This window comes from Protopterus annectens, chromosome 13.part0, assembly GCF_019279795.1.
Source record: "Protopterus annectens isolate FY-2018-M chromosome 13.part0, PAN1.0, whole genome shotgun sequence".
In the NCBI taxonomy this organism is placed as follows: Eukaryota; Metazoa; Chordata; order Ceratodontiformes; family Protopteridae; genus Protopterus; species Protopterus annectens.
In genome coordinates this window covers 672,977,145-672,994,690 of record NC_056747.1, presented here as the reverse complement: position 1 = coordinate 672,994,690, position 17,546 = coordinate 672,977,145, and the positions used below count along the sequence as shown (strand labels likewise).

General features: G+C 36.6%; 1 protein-coding gene across 1 annotated transcript in view; it reads right to left on the bottom strand.

Moving 5' to 3' along the window:
• Positions 1-1,238: 1,238 nt before the first annotated feature.
• LOC122787577 (protein ABHD15-like) overlaps positions 1,239-17,546 on the bottom strand; it is a 197,594-nt gene continuing 181,286 nt past the window's right edge. The window contains exon 3 of the mRNA XM_044054362.1: positions 1,239-3,499. Coding sequence (XP_043910297.1) covers positions 2,950-3,499 — 550 coding nt within the window. The 3' untranslated portion in view covers positions 1,239-2,949. The remainder of the gene's footprint in view (positions 3,500-17,546) is intronic.

The window sequence follows — 17,546 nt, the reverse complement described above, 5'->3', positions numbered from 1 at the left end:
AAAGCATCTATATATACAGACAAAAAACGTTATACTATAGCAGCCAGAGATCAGCAGCTTGCTATTTTTCTAAAAAGCTCATTGGCTGCCATGACCCACACAAACTCCAGCCATAATACAACAACGTAATAGCATGCCTTAGTGAAATGAATGCTGGATTTTAAAGTACCATATCAATTAAGAAAGTAACCACTTAGATGCTACAAAAAGGCCTAAATGTGAGGATACATTTCAAACATCACTATATGTGTTGATTTTCCTTTCCATGGTCAGGTCAGTTGTTATCCCTGCACAAATTTTCCATAAAGTCCACCTTTGTGTGGCATAAGTATACTCTGCAGGATGTCTGTCTGTCTGCCACCTGAAGACTGACATCTTTGAAGACATACGCATTCAGGATGTGGACAGGGATAGCACAAATAACTATGCTTCAGTTACTACAGCGAAAAAAGTTCACTACAGTATAAATTTGACTCAGAAACCTAGTGACACTAGCAAAAAGCCTCTTGAAGAATGCCTTGAAAAATGACAAAAGTCCTGAACATCTGCTGGTACTGGATTAGCTAGATGATACAGGAGTAAAAACTGACACACAGGCAAATGATATTCAATAAAAAACAAAAGGATCCTTTTACTTGGTTATGGCAAGCTGCAGCACGTTGGCTGCTTTGACAAAATAGCTCCTCATCCCAGTTGGAACAATATGGACCTCATAAATGAAATGTGTTATAGTGAGGGCAGTTTTTATATTTTTACATTACTTCAACTTTCCATCCAATTAAACCAGAAGGCTTGATTATACTAAATAACAGGGCACCGACCAGGCCCATATCCTATGGTATCCAACACTGATGGATTACTTGCCACACCATGCCTGGTTTACTAATACAAATATGGAAAAGGTGCTATTCAGAATGAGGAACAGACTGTAAATATTTACAGTTTTATTACTCACTTTCTTTTGTCAAAGAAGTCCGGAATGGTCAGCGACAAGAAGCAGCAGCAGAGGAAAAAGGAGACTGAAAAACACACTGAAAACCACCTAAATGTGCTCAGCTTGTATAAAATGCAACATATAGCACTAGTTTACTTTATACTTGCTTTACTTAACCTGGTAAAACCAGCTTAGCTGCACTACTGTTTGGAAGGGGTGACAGTTTTAGTCTAGCCAAGTTAGAGTTGGACAATATGCAAGTGGACACCAAGGAAATAAAACCCAGATCCTGAGGATGAAACTATTTAACAGCCAACAGCTTTAATCCTCTACACCCCAGTGCAACACATAAAATGCCATGACAATTTGGCAAGACTGAATGCCCACAGTTGACATCACAGTTCTATTTAAACATATAAGCAGACTTCCAACAATCCAGCAAGCTGCCTAGCTTCTACTCAGCTCCTAGCCAGATCAGTGAAAACAATATGTAAACAATTGTACATTTAAATGTTATTTTAATATATACACATTGATAGATAACATTCCTTTAAATCTTTCTCTTGATATTTAAGAACATCCCATTTAATTGGGTGCCTGCTTAGCTTCATTATTACAAAAATGTCACAAAACTCTGGTGCAGCATAGTTTTCTAACATAAGAGTGAGATAATAATTTATGTATGTTAAGATACCCATAGAAAGCACAAGACCTTACAACTTTCTACATAGCTATCCAAACTATACAACATACCTGTATGCAGTTATAATGACTAGTACATCTGAAAACTAATGCATCAGCGCATGTGTCTATATTTTGAGTTATTTCTATATTCGGACAACTTTCAGCCTGACCATATACTTTATGATTATTGAATTTGGATAAAGCTTTTATTAACTCATTCACCCAGCTGACATTTAACCTCTGCAAACAGCAAACTTGCCTTAATAAGAAAACTAAATAAGCATTGTATTTGTCAGAGCCTTCTTTACTCTTTTTCCATGGGTAGGGATTAGCATTACTTATTTTTTGGTAACAATTCACTATTCTCTTTCCCCTGTTCAAAAATGCAAGTTTTGCCCTGTATCTTACATCTCTAGGCCTACTACACCTGTACCTTGCAAATTATGTGTCTTGTATGCTTACATGGCAAACAAAGTTTAAGAAATGGAGCAAAAATATAATTTTCTTAAGCTATCTCTCACATCAGGAATTTTTGTTAAAGGAAACATTTCCTAAATAAGCTGGTAAATTCCAAGAGAGCAAGCACCCAAGTATAAAACCAGATACAATAAATGTCTAAATCTGCCTCTAGCCTAATTTTCTATAAGCTAAAGGCACTACCCCATATCCCAAATGCATTTTGGCAGCTCTGTGCTTTTGTAATATTATGATACAGACATCCTGCCAATCTGTTTGTCAAATGCACCTTTATTTTCTCCCACCCTGATGATCCAAGCCTATGTAATAAATAACATAGATTATCACATCCATGTACTAACAGTCCAGCCAACACTTCATTGCTCCGCTCTAAATTTCATGTGACTGACAGCAGGCCATAAGATGGTACAGGAACTGCTTTACCTGTGTACTTCAAAAAAGCACCACTGTTGTAGGGAAAATAAATTCAACATGTCATCCGATAGCTACAGAAAGTATGGTTTACTAGCACTAGACCTTATAGGTCAAGTTTCCACTGCCTCTTAGCTTTGTTAAAACACAGAGAACAAATGCATGCTGCTAATTCACAGCTGGGATTGCTGTATGCGTTTACCATCTACATGAAACCATTCTAGTGTGACACAGTAAACAATATGTGGTACACCAAATGGCACTGTGTCACATGCATTTTCTTTTGGTACCCGAAATGTGAAGTTCAGACCCCCTAAAGCAATGTCTTAACTTGTAGTCTGAAAATAAAATGGTGTCCAAAAAGAAATGTACATACAGGTCATGGATGGACTTCAGATACAGTCTTGCCAAGCCGTTTCTCACAGATCCTGTCAGGCTACAAATCACCTGGTATATGATCTCTGCCAATTATAGATGTCATGAATGTTGTGAGAACAGAAGGACTCTCTTTTGCAGATATTGACTCCATGCCCTCGGGCTAGTTTAGCCAAGGTCCCACTTCCACCCATACCTTTCCTCCTTGCTAAGATTTTATTTTTTTCCTCCATCAAGAAGAAGTCACTTGTTGAATGAAAGAATTCCAGTAATGCTTCATGGCTTCTGAGTGCAGTAGATCCAGTACTGTCTTGAAAGAAACCACAATGCCCACCATGCTTGGAAAGCAGCAAAAAGAAGTGGGGGTTGGTTTCAAATAGCTCAAATGGCACAGTGGTTTCAGGGTTTGATCGGATTGGATCATCCTGGCTGCAGATACACAGGACTGGCACTGCTACCTCATCCACATCACGTAAAGGGTCATTCCATTCCCAGTAAGAATCCCAGCTCATTGCATTTTTCTTTGTGTTGCAGAACAAGGCCTCCTCTAACTCTTTAAGAGACCGACATCCAAGGACTGCATTCATGTTTAGGACTTCCCCTAGTACAGTGGCATACCTGCAAAAAATCAGTTCATCAGTTACTAAAGGCATTTAACGTAGACAGGAAAAAAAATCATACAAGTTGCAGCAGCAAGAGCAGTTTGAAAACAAAAGTGTAAAACAAAAGGTATAAATGCACAAAAATGTGAGTACACACAAACTAAAACAGCACAGACGTACATACCTTCAATGGGAGAAGATGAGGACTGACAGGCTGATGCAAAGATGAGCCATGACATGAAAAAAATAATACAGAAAAAGGTGGACCTAGGAAACCCTCCAAGTATCACTTTCCTCGAGACATTCAAAGCAATGGAACTCGCTAAACCTGGTGGCAATCATTCTAGTGTTCAAGTCATGCATTCAGGTTGGAAAACTGCCCCATTACCTGAAATACCTGCAATCCCCAACCAAAGATTCGTATCCCAGACTATGTGCAGCAGTTTTAATACTGGAAACATTTCCAAGGGAGCACATCCTTAAGTTAGTATGCCTTAAATGAATGATATGATCATGGAAATATTTCTGAAGTCTATAAGAGTGTCTCCAAAGCATAAAATGTTCTCCTACTTGAACCTTTTCAAGTGGCTCCAAATAGTCTTTATGGATACACATGATCATCCACCCCTTCTTTGGTGCAGAGTGTTAAAGCCCTTGATGTGACCCACATTTGAGTAGCAGACACATGAACGTAAGACAGACAGATAAGAGGATGGAAGTGAAGCAGCATATGGCTCGCTGATCCTGGAGGGAGGGAGGTGTCTTATGGCTCGCTGATCCTGGAGGGAGGGAGGTGTCTTGGTTCACCATTTGGGTAACACCTAGTGGGAGCTCTGGACGGTGTAATCCACACAGTCTGGGCAAGAAGGAAAGATATGTTGTCATAGCATAGGTCAGGGAACAGTCACAAGAGGAAGCTCACATGCTCCTTCTCCATTGACCGGCAGCTTAGTATCCTTCAGAGCTCCTGTGAGGGCGTTAGGAGCTCCAAGGAATTAGGATATATCCATATGTCTGCATGGATGATGGCCATATTTGATTCTCCCCTCACATGGAGCAAGAAGGGCCAGTGAGAAGCTCCCACCCACCTTGAAGGAACAAATGGGACAATTGGTTACAGGAACTCATGATTAGCAGGCATAAATACTGCAAAAAATACATACTGATCACCAAGGTCTATCCAGTCTTACCATTACCCTGCTTATCAGATTCATGTCAAATCCTACTTGTTTAATGGTTAACATCTTCCTGCCCAAACAAGAATCATCTGAAGATAGCTCCTCATGTTTCTGAACTCTAAATTTCAGAATCCAATATCTTCAGGAAGGCAGCTGTATGCTACTTTCACCATCCAGTGAAACAAATCTTTACCCATTTTTCCCTGAAGTGGAGTGCACCCATCTTCAGACTGCATCAGACTACATATAAACTCTCAGAGATGTCACACTTTTAGACACTGTTCCTTCTCTTCAAAAACTTTTTCTGTTTAGTTATTTAAATTTACTTTATTGATTGAGAATGTCACTTTCATTCTTTCTGTGCATCAACTGAGCTGTCAATCTCTGCATAAGCAAAAAGACAGTTTTCTATCCAAATCTTCACCAATGCCAGTTAGAAGATATTAGAAAGAACTGGAACCATTACTGAAACCTGTAACACCAAATTGTAGCACCTCTTAAAAACTGTGTGTTCAAAAACAAAATAAAAACTTACTCTAATGCCTAGTCTGTGTTTTACCTGTGCTACAACCTTAAAGACAGACTTCCAAATCAGTCTGCTGGGTTACTAAGTTTGTGTGATACAACTATATTACCTTCAGGCACTGTCCACACCTTCTTCTTGCTCTGCTACTTAGTTTACCCAGTCAAATAACTCTAAAATCAATCTCATGACCTTTCTGATATGATCCCTCTAAGCTACTTTGGATATGTCCTCTCTGCTATTTATTGTATACATTACCTTTCTTTCGGTTTAAAATTTGTTATAACAGTTTTGTCACTAGCTTCCTCCTTAATTCATGAACAGTAATTGAGTAGTTTCCACTAGATCCAGAGACGATTATTCTGTGAAGGAAACTACAAGTCCTGTATCCAGGGAACTTGAAGTGAATGGACTTGGTAACTCACTCCATCTCTCTCTCTCCTTTTGCTAACAAAAGTATTCACAAGGAATCCCTGCTTTCTCAAGGTTTTCTTGTGCCTGATCACCCAATTTGTCATTAGGCCCACTATCTCTCCATCTTTCCCCCGGTCTTTTTTTGCGTAATAGTGCTCAGTAATATTATCCCTCATCTTACTGGATCTTTCCACCTTTTCTTTAGTGAAGCCCTCTGTTTTTGCATCTTCCTTTTTTTTCCAGTTCCATCTGGTACAGTTGCTAATGACTATGGTTGCACCAAGCAAAGCAACTTTTTATGAAGATATGTATTTGCAAAAAAAAAAAAAAAAAATTCTGATGACTGCCAAACCTGGCCGAAAGCAACAACAATCTGGCGAAAGCAGAATTCAATGAAAATAAAAAATCCTATGTAGAGAGCTTTGCCCTCTCCAAAAAAAAGATATTCAATGGAGGATAAAATCTCATGTGCCCCCAATTTGAATATAGTTTATCTACTCAACGAGTCTTAACCAAACCAAGACCATTGTTAAAACAGGTTTAAAACAGCAACCCTGAATGAATTGAGGGGGAAAGAGTCTTACCCTCTATGCAGTAAATTTCATCTCCTGGCAATATAACCCACTCCAAGGTCACACATCCTTACACAGTTATTAGCTAGTTAGCTTGTTTTATGCCCCATGAACTATTTATTTAGTCTGATAACTGGGTAGGTGGACTGGCCTGCTGACCATTTTTAGCCATGACCCAAACACATACATGCCAAATGATGAAAGAAAATATGAGAGAAATTATAAATAAAGAAACAAGAAGAAATTCAATAAGGGCGTGCAGAAAGATAAAATATTCTATGTTAAAGTACATAGAAATATAATACTAGTATATGCGTTGAAACTATTTAACATCAATAAAACTAAATAACATTTATATCAACCATCAGACATTAAAAAGTGAATTTTTTTGACTGGCTAAGAGTGACAGTTCATTGGCATTTCACAGGTAATAATTAGGCATAGCTTCCAAAACATCTGCTTTCAGAGTTATTATGAAGATGTTCGGATAGAGCTTTCATGAAGTCTACATGGGATTATTTGCTCCTATTTTTTGGGAGGGAAATTGCTACATAATGCAGGGCTCAGTCTGGAAGAAGCAAGCACAATCATCTAGAGAGTTTTAAAAGGAGGTCTAGTTAAAAAGATAATGTCATCTTGACAGTTTCTAAGTGAGTAAGTCTGTTTCCTAAATAGGAAGTGACCTTTTGAAAGGGGGACAGCAACCTTTATTTATCATTTTAATTTATCACAGTGCCTGTTAACCAGGTTGAACCTTCAGTAACTTGGAGACATTTTTGTTTTCACAAAAGCTAGCAGTGGTGGCATTTGAAGTCAACCAGCAATGCAAACTGCAAGTCTTTTTTAGTTTTTAGTTTGTAGGTTAGGAGCACTGTATGTAGAGTCAGAAAGGGTAAACCATATTAAGACCTGAGGAGGAGTATAATTTTGGACAAGGATATCCTAGCAACATAAACAGAAAAGATGGGGAATTCTGTATCATAATTTCGATTGTGAAAGGATCTGTACTTTTATTCAAAGACAAAAGGAATGATGGCATTTTATTACCCTGCTTATCAGATTCATGTCAAATCCTACTTGTTTAATGGTTAACATCTTCCCACCCAAACAAGAATCATCTTAAGATAGCTCCTCATGTTTCTGAACTCTAAATTCTTGTAGATTTTGGAATCTGCATGGAAATGATAAAGCATAATATTAGTTTTGCTGTGGGGTGAGCAGAAAAGCATAATACTAGTTTTTCTGTGGTCAATCAGAAGTTTATTTGATGTTTCCCAGTGGCAGAGGCTACAAAAGGACTGTCAAAGTTGAGTTTGAAAAGTGGACTGGAATTAATTTGTTTGGCGCAAAAGGATATTATCTGTGTAAAGAAAGATGCTTAATGTAGAAAGTTCTTCAGGGAGATCATTAATGAATAACAAGAACATTAAAGGTCCTAAAACTGACCCTTGTGGGACTCCCACATTAAGTGTGCACCAGGTGGATAACTGGTTATCACAGTGAGCTTGAAATGTCCTGTTTAGATAACTTTCAAACTACTTAATAGTATTTTGGCCAAAATTGAATTTTGCCAGTCCAGATAGTAAATTATGGCCAACTGATTCCAAGGCTCTTGTCATGTCAACAGACATTCCAGTTGCTATGAGCCCCTCATTGATGGCAGAGAGTGGGGCTGTGGAAGTGTGGAAGTAGTTTCTAAAATTTTTGTTTGTCAAACAGGAGTATATAGCTATGTATGTTTCAGAAACTGTTTGAAAAGGATTTTTTTTTCAAAGACTTTAGCCAGACAGCTAGAGGACAAAGCATGGATACAGGCCTTAAGGGTTTTGGATAAGGGGGCTTTTGGAAGAGGGATAAGACTGGAATGTTTTTAGAGTTGGTGGGACAATTCCAGTAGAGACAGAAAAGCTGTAAATGAAAGTGAGTGATCTGACAATTCCACCTTCCCTTATAAGGAAAGTAGAAAGGTCACGCAGACAAACCAATTAGTAAAAACTACAACAGTCCACTTATGCTGTGCTGATGAGGTCATAAGAAGGCTGAAACACGCACGTCCCACAGCTAGTGGAATTTTACTTTATTGGCCTGAATGCATCCACAAGGACTTAAAAAGAAAAAGTAAAAAAGGCATGGACATTCAGAAGCCATATAGCTGAAACACTTGTCCTTAAGGAATCATCTGCATATATTCCATACACCTCTAGTACATGGGGTTTAAAGTATCACACAGTCAAAACTCTAGCTTGGCTAGGTTTTTCTTGTATTTTTTCTAAGGATAGTAGGGTACAGTGGACAAAATCTGGATGAGGACAGTTTTAAGTTTTTAAGGAGATTGCATGTTTCCTTAACAGTGATTTCCCTAAAGAGAAAGCAAACTAAATAATCTGCAAGAACGTATAGCTGCAATCAACAATTAGCACTGGTTGAGGAGTGGGAGTTGTGAGAGTTTAAATAAGTTGCTGATATCTTGTGTGGAGGATGTCAGAAAGGATCTGAAGTTCTAAACTGGATTAGATGAGAAATTAGGTGTTATCTGGGTGGTGGAGTTGGAGGCTTTTGCAACATGGAGAGTTATTTCAGTTCTTTCCAAAACAGAATTGGGTTACCTGTAGCTGACATACATCTCGCCCAATTGTACAGTGATTTGGCAGAGTTGGTTGCTATTCTGGTTTGTTTTTGTAAGGTGTGGCAAGGTTGTTGCAAACAAGTATTGCTCTGGTCCTATTTCCAACGTATCTTAATGTTACTTAGTTAAATGCCAAGTGTTGAAAGTTTATGCTCAGGAAAAGGATGACCCAGGACTGTTTGATTTCACGGATTTGAATGACCATGTGGGGAAGACCGTATAGTGCTCAGTTAAGGAGCTTCGAAGAACAGTAATATTTATACAGAAATTAGTAATATTAGAGATCATGAGATCAATGGTAGAATGGTTATCTGTTTGGAAATTGGGTTTAGTAGGCTGTTTTACCAGTTGTCTGAAATTATACTGTATAACCATTTTGTTTTAAAGTTTTGTTTCTCAGTTTTAGGTATTTATATTAAGTTTACCTAGGATGTTGGTGTTTTTGTTATAGGCACTGGGAAACATTTTCAAGAAGGGATTTTGAATAGTGGCGGTAGAGGATGCAGGTGGAATGTAAAGGCCTACTAGGGTGAGTATTGTATGTTTTCTTATGGTAAGGTTGGTCATTATCTACTTTGAAAATGATTTAAACAGAACACAAAACAGCTCACACAGCAAATCCAAATTGTATCCAAAGGCACAGGACCCGAAGCTAAAGTCCTGGCAGGAGCTGGGTGAAAGCGCTTGGATTTACTGGTGGATCGTGGTTTATTAAAATTTGTGTTCTTAACTTTCGCTTCGGGTCCTGTGCCTTTGGATACAATTTGCATTATCTACTTTGGAGATTTATCACTTGCTTTGTTAGCTGTTGTGTAGTTAAAGACTTCTAATGAGGCATATATACTTTATTAAGAGCATGACTCCTCCACTTATTCTGAGACCAGGTCTGTTATCAAATAGAATTTTATAATTTGGTTGAATAAAAGTTGAGGGACAGAAACTGTCCTTTGGCCAAGTTTTAGTGATTGCTAGGATAAGAAGCATTTCAGTAATAATCCAGCATTAAAGAGTTGTCCATTTGTTATTATGGTTACAAATGTTAGTACAGGCTATTTTTAACTGTCTAGTCCTGGGTGCATTGTTGCTCAAGGGAAGTGCATAGTTATTCGTTTGGAACGGGGTGATACTTTGACTATGTGTAGTTCATTGAGCAGGGCCTGGGTATGAGTGGATGTTGCCAGATCAAAGAAATTTTATTCTACGTGTGTTAGCCAGGTACATAGTTAATTTTGAATCAATCTGAAACAGGTAGTGTGTTGCACAAAAAATGTTTGCATTATTAACTTTTCTAGTTACATTATTGAACTTGTAGTGGTGGAGGTGGAACGGTACATGTGTAGGGATATTGTAAGAGATAGGTGTTTGGGTATGGGTTTTTAATGTGCTTGTTGTGGGAATATGACCTTTTGAGATAGAGACGGATTGTTAATGCTAGAGCTGTGATAGTGAATAAAGCATTATCTTTAATAAGGACAAGCTAGTAATTTTATTTGAGATGTTATAGCAGGACAAGATTTGTACATGCAGTGCAGAAATAAGGTAGCAGAATAAGAGTGACTCAGCAGAGGGGATAGAAATGAGAAGGGGAGAGGCAGTGTATCTGCTACTTAGACCATAGAAGACAAGCATATCTGCCACCGGGATTTTATAATAGAGAGAGGATGGAATACCCACTTACAAGAGGGACAAGGCAGAATACCAAATTAGTCAGGGAAGAGGGAAGTATCTCAGGAAATCTGAGTTATAGTGACGGAGAGGATTAGTATATCTGCTGACTAATCAGAGGGGATACGAGTGCTTAATAACCTATTTGCCTACTGTGTGACTAAGTTTACGTGGAAGAATGTTGGTCTTGTTATAGCCATTTGGAAACATCTTCAAGAGGATATTTTGAATTAGTGGAGGTAGAGGGACTGCTGTGGTTAGTTTTGCATGCTTTAGGATATTTTGAATTAGTGGAGGTAGAGGGACTGCTGTGGTTAGTTTTGCATGCTTTAGGATATTTTGAATTAGTGGAGGTAGAGGGACTGCTGTGGTTAGTTTTGCATGCTTTAGGATATTTTGAATTAGTGGAGGTGGAGGGACTGCTGTGGTTAGTTTTGCATGCTTTAGGATATTTTGAATTAGTGGAGGTAGAGGGACTGCTGTGGTTAGTTTTGCATGCTTTAGGATATTTTGAATTAGTGGAGGTAGAGGGACTGCTGTGGTTAGTTTTGCATGCTTTAGGATATTTTGAATTAGTGGAGGTAGAGGGACTGCTGTGGTTAGTTTTGCATGCTTTAGGATACTTTGAATTAGTGGAGGTAGAGGGACTGCTGTGGTTAGTTTTGCATGCTTTAGGATATTTTGAATTAGTGGAGGTAGAGGGACTGCTGTGGTTAGTTTTGCATGCTTTAGGATATTTTGAATTAGTGGAGGTGGAGGGACTGCTGTGGTTAGTTTTGCATGCTTTAGGATATTTTGAATTAGTGGAGGTGGAGGGACTGCTGTGGTTAGTTTTGCATGCTTTAGGATATTTTGAATTAGTGGAGGTGGAGGGACTGCTGTGGTTAGTTTTGCATGCTTTAGGATATTTTGAATTAGTGGAGGTGGAGGGACTGCTGTGGTTAGTTTTGCATGCTTTAAGATATTTTGAATTAGTGGAGGTAGAGGGACTGCTGTGGTTAGTTTTGCATGCTTTAGGATATTTTGAATTAGTGGAGGTAGAGGGACTGCTGTGGTTAGTTTTGCATGCTTTTCTCTGGTATGGCTGGCTATTATCCAGTTAGGAGAATTATTGCTTGCTTTGTTAGCTGTTGTGTAGTTAAAGACTTCTAATGAGGTATTTATGCCTTATTAAGAGCATGAATCCTCCACCTATGGAATACACTTAACCAGGCACTGCACCTGGGTCACCCCTGAAAAGGGACACTTCTGTCCAGTGAACTTACCTGATCAAGAAATGCATAAAAAAGTTTTGACAACCCGACATACAATGTTAGCTGGCTCCACATTCATGCAAAATGAACTTGGAAGGATATCCCTTTCCTTGTACAGCAACAGATGGGTAATTTTAAAATTTGCCCACATTGCACTATAACTCTAGCCATTTCCAACCCTAAAACAAACCATATCAACGTGACTCTTGTCTTTTTGTAATAGCAGATACACCTAGACTCTATACCTGTTTTTCACACAGGTGGGGTTTGGAAGTTATTGCTCATTTTTGTGATTTTCCAACTAAGGAATTAATTTAATTTCTTCCTTGACAGACTTTTCTCTTACTCATAACTGTATTTTACTGGGAATTTTTGACGTGAAACTTCTTAAGGCACAGTAGTGTGAGTCTGTTGCCTCATGGAGAGGTAGTGCGACTTCCAACTCAAACTCTGTCATTGTGTGCAAGCGCGTACACACACACACACACACACACACACACACACACACACACACTTGAATGCCATGCCTGGTTTCACTCCGAACTCACACTAGCTTCAGATGAGCTGTATCCCATGGAACTTGTTATTGATAATTCTAAGCAGTACCTTGAGAACTATTACTTAACTTTATGGAGAAATGCACTTACTGACATTTCAGAATTGCTTCAGAATTGCTTCAGACTGCTAACTTTGTTCAAAACTAACTACCACACAGTAATCATTGTCAAGTGCTGAATAAAATGGGATGTTAAACTAGGCATGAATATAACTATCTGCTCCTTATTCATAATCTGGTTCTTGATTTCTCACTGATGACTGCTACTCATCCCTCAGGTTCTTAGTTAAGGTATTTTTTTTTTTTGCTTCAGAAGTTGTGAAAATATTAGATTATTTCATATTTTGTGATGGGCAGGCAGTGGTGTTATCTATGACCACCCACCAGAGTTTTCGACCTTCCATCTCCAAAATGCTTATAATGGGCAAAATACGGAACGTGTACTAACACCTAACTAACAAGTAAACAAATGCTAGGAAGAACAGTGCAAGTAAAAAAACAAGTAAACTCCAAAAAGCACCGTGAGAGGAGAAACAATGCACCGGACAGCTCGAAATAATCCAAAGGTTTATTAAAACACAATGTTAAACGGATAACAACACAACACGTTTTTCGTCTATTACACAGACTTCATCAGACAACAAAAATGAAGTCAAGACCAATTATATATAATAACAATGAGTGGTCAATTAATTCAAATCTTCCAATGAAAACATCTCATGAAAATGTATTGTAGCATGGCTAATACAATAGTCAGATATAAAGTACCTAACTTGTATCTGTATAATGATAGTAAATTGGTACATAAACTTCATTTTTACAAAAATAGTACCTAACTTGTATCTGTATAATGATAGTAAATTGGTACATAAACTTCATTTTTACAAAAATAGATAAATAAAAAACTGTTAACACTTTTGAAACAAAATTAGATAACATGTGGATATATAAGTATAAATATATATATATATATATATATATATATATATATATATATATATATATATAGTGTAAAAACTCGAAAAGAAAAAAATTCTCAAACTTTAAATTTCAAACTTCATCCAACACTCCCCTCCAGTGGCCAAAATAATAATAGCAGCAAAAGGAATATAAATACGCCTGCATAAATACAATATATAAATATATATAGGAAAATAGTACATATAAATATAAATGTAAAAAATGTTGACAAGTGAGAATTCATAAGAAAAATAATTTATACAAATAAATATTAATAAATATGTCTCTTAAAATACCTAAATATATATCTAAAATGTTATAACCTCTAATAAAAACTAATGAACAATGTGCAATAATAATAAACAAATATATAATTTAAAATCTCCAAATAAATATATGTGTAGTATATAATATATTAAAACTAATAAAAATTTACGCTTGATACCATAATATTAACTATGTACTATTTTCCTATATATATATATATTTATATATTGTATTTATGCAGGCGTATTTAGATTCCTTTTGCTGCTATTTTTATTTTGGCCACTGGAGGGGAGTGTTGGATGAAGTTTGAAATTTAAAGTCGTTTGAGAATTTTTTCTTTTCGAGTTTTTACACTATATATATATATATATATATATATATATATATATATATATATATATATATATATATATACACACACACACTTATATATCCACATGTCATCTAATTTTGTTTCAAAAGTGTTTTTAATAGTTTTTTTTATCTATTTTTGTAAAAATGAAGTTTATGTACCAATTTACTATCATTATACAGATACAAGTTAGGTACTTTATATCTGACTACTGTATTAGCCATGATGCAATACATTTTCATGAGATGTTTTCATTGGAAGATTTGAATTAAATGGCCACTCATTGTTATTATATACAATTGGTCTTGACTTCATTTTTGTTGTCTGATGAAGTCTGTGTAATAGATGAAAAACGTGTTGTGTTGTTATCCGTTTAACATTGTGTTTTAATAAACCGTTGGATTATTTCGAGCTGTCCGGTGCATTGTTTCTCCTCTCACAGTGCTTTTTGGAGTTCACCTAACTAACAAGTGCAACTGAGAAGCTCACTGGAGGGCTAAAATGTGCAACTTTTTGTGAGAAAAAAAGTTTGTTTGATAAATACAAACTTCTATCATAAGTAACGGTTTAAAATGATTTAACCACTGAATATGCAACAAGCCCTTTAAATGCGGAATTTCGAGGAACATTGCATTTTCAAGACCATAAATGAGGGGCGTTCCTTGTAATGAGTTAAGAGGGAGATGGCAATTCTCTTAAGTGTATTAAGTTTCTCCTGTGCATTAATTAACATACATTATGAGAAACTCTGTGTTCCATGCCCTCCCCTTGTCAAAGTGTTTGATAAGAGTCCATAATTAAAAGTTTGTAATTATATATGTGCAGTAATAATGAAACTCTTGAATCACGGTCCCAAAAATAACTTTCAAATATGGAAAATAATCACATAGTGAGATTCTAACTGAAGCTGTTAGTATGTGTCCCACACTTTCCATGCACTTCCCTTTGAGACCTAGTGTTTCACAGCTTTGAAGGTTGAGAGGTTATTATTATTATTTAAGGAGCTCGTATGGGTGGGTTGTAGTGCACCTAATGCTTCTGCCATGTGCTGATAAGGCATGTGACATTTTTACTGTATAATTTCTGAAACATTGTTGGGGATAAATGATGGTATTCTTCAAGCCAACAGCACAGGTTTGGCTGCCTGTACTAAATTTGTGTATTTAAAATGATAAAGTAATTTAGGGCCCCATTCAAGCCTGAAACTCAATAATATAGTATAAAGACTTTAGAAATGACTTCAATTGAAGTAATTATTTTGGTAATGGCTTTAATATGTCAATTTCTTACCATTAAAAATCAACTCTACAATATGTTAAATGAATAAAAAAAATTCTTAAAAAAAAGAATGTGTGTATCAGAAATGAAACTTTTGTAAAAAAGTGCGAAGGAAAGCAAATGGTACAGTACAGTACAAGCTCCTCTGTTCTTCCTTTTTTTTAACCAAGGGGAACTGCTGAGAGGCAAGACTTGCCCTCAGTTATGCCAATTTTTACGGCTTTATTAACTCATTCCCTGCAATAGAGCAATGGAAATCTGCACTGTAACTTCCAATGGGTGGAGCCTAAACTTTTTGATAGAAGCAAATTATGTCCTCTCATTCCAGACAAATGTACACATCACTGGAGCCACAGGATTTAATACAAAAGAGTAAATGTCAAACTCTTCAGCACAAACTATTTTTATAGTGGCAATATTCTTTATGGTCTAGGTCTTAAACTTGATTTCATAACTCACAGCAAACAGAATGACTATTAAGTTTGTAATATTTTGTGAATAACTTACAATATTGCAGCAACCACTCAAGTTACACGCACACTGTCAACAGCATTTTGTTCATCCAGCAAACAGCTTTCATATGAGCCTGAGCAGTTTTGCCTGTGTTGCTTGGTTGATGTGATATTTAGAAAAAACACACACACATAATATATATATATATATATATATATATATATATATATATATATATATATATAATATGAAATATGGACAACAGTTAATCTCTCTACCTGCATGAGACAGAGGTCAAATATCAATACAGTTGTATTTGCCACTGTGTAAGCTTTAAGACAAAATGTTTTAATACTTTGTAGCATGGTTTTGTAATTACTAATACAAACATGAACATGCGATATCTGACGCCTAGAGGTGTGAGTAGGATGCATCTGCAGAAAGACATGGAGGCATTACTGAGCTGTAATGAGTTGAAGGAAAAATACATTTATTCAGATTTCTATCATAGGAATAAAGTTTGTATGTTCATTATATGATTTATTTCATTGCTAAAAGAAAAGTATAATTCTGAAGCTTTAAGTGATGTTCAGAATGTGAATCAAACTGATATTCAGTTGTAAAAATATTAATGAGCATTTAAATGCTTTAAAATTCTATTAAAACAGTTATCTGCAAGGCACTTGACTTTGCTCTACACCTGGATAAATTCTGATCCAGAAGAAAACATAAACTGCAATACCTCTAACGAAACAATAGCTGCTCTGTACTAAATTCCCATATGGTGATATTACACTTTCCCTTCTATCCGATTATATTTCTTAACTACCTACTCCTACTTAATCATCGCTCTTCCTCATCGTACCACAACTTACTAATTTCAACACAAATATCAGTCATGGTCTTCCCTTGTTTTTCTTCGTATTTCTGTCTGCTATAACCTTATGCAAATGCATAGGCTCTCTCTTAATTTCTGTTCTCCCTGCGACGTAAGGCACAATACAGTGAGTTTAGAGAAAAAGGACACCCGATGCATGGTTCAAATACTCCCTTAACTACAGTCGCAAAATGTAAGATGCAAGGTTAGCATTAATCTGTTACAACTAATTATGCATGTAAAAATGTATTTGTAACCAAGATGAAAATATTATACACAACGTGGTAAATGAAAATATACTATATATTGTCCATGTTTGTGAATATTGGAGCTTTCTCCCCAAGCCTCTGATGAAAAAAATGATATTTATCCTAGATGGACTTTCCTGGTCAACAGAGACTAATAAATAAATATTTAGATATGTTAATTCATGTAAAAATAATAGTATCCGACTAAAATGCTTGGGAAACCAAGCTGCCACATATACATATAGTTGCTACAAAATGATCCATGAAAAATCTTGTCAGGAAAACCAACAAAAAGTAAATAATCGTGTTCTCCGTTCATTTAGTATGCTCGTGTAGACTTTTGTCAGCTTTGCATTTCTTAGCATCAGTGGTCGGCTTCATAGATTTCAGGGAGGAAAGTTAGCAACAAACATACTTCCAGGTTGGTTAAACAGGATGATACCATGGAGCTCATCCACTCGCAAGTCACAAGAGATAAGGTCCCTCACAATATCATGGCTAGCTGCAGGTCTCCATCTATGCACCTAGAGTCCTAAGACTCTTACCTAAACTTACTAGGGGCTCTCATCATCCAGCCAAATACTTATTCATGGGTGACTTTAACTACCTCTTTATAGACTCCAAAATGTACACTGCCTGAAGCTCACAGGCATAAATGCTTCCTTGACTTTATTAACACAAACACCCTGGAACAGGTAGTGCACACAACAAACAGTTGATCAAATATACTGGAACTAGTACTCACCAACATGTGAGAACATTGGACCCCTACCCCAGCGTCACATCCTCACTAGTGAAGTTGGATCACAAAGCCATCTCATTTGAAGTAAAAATCAACTCA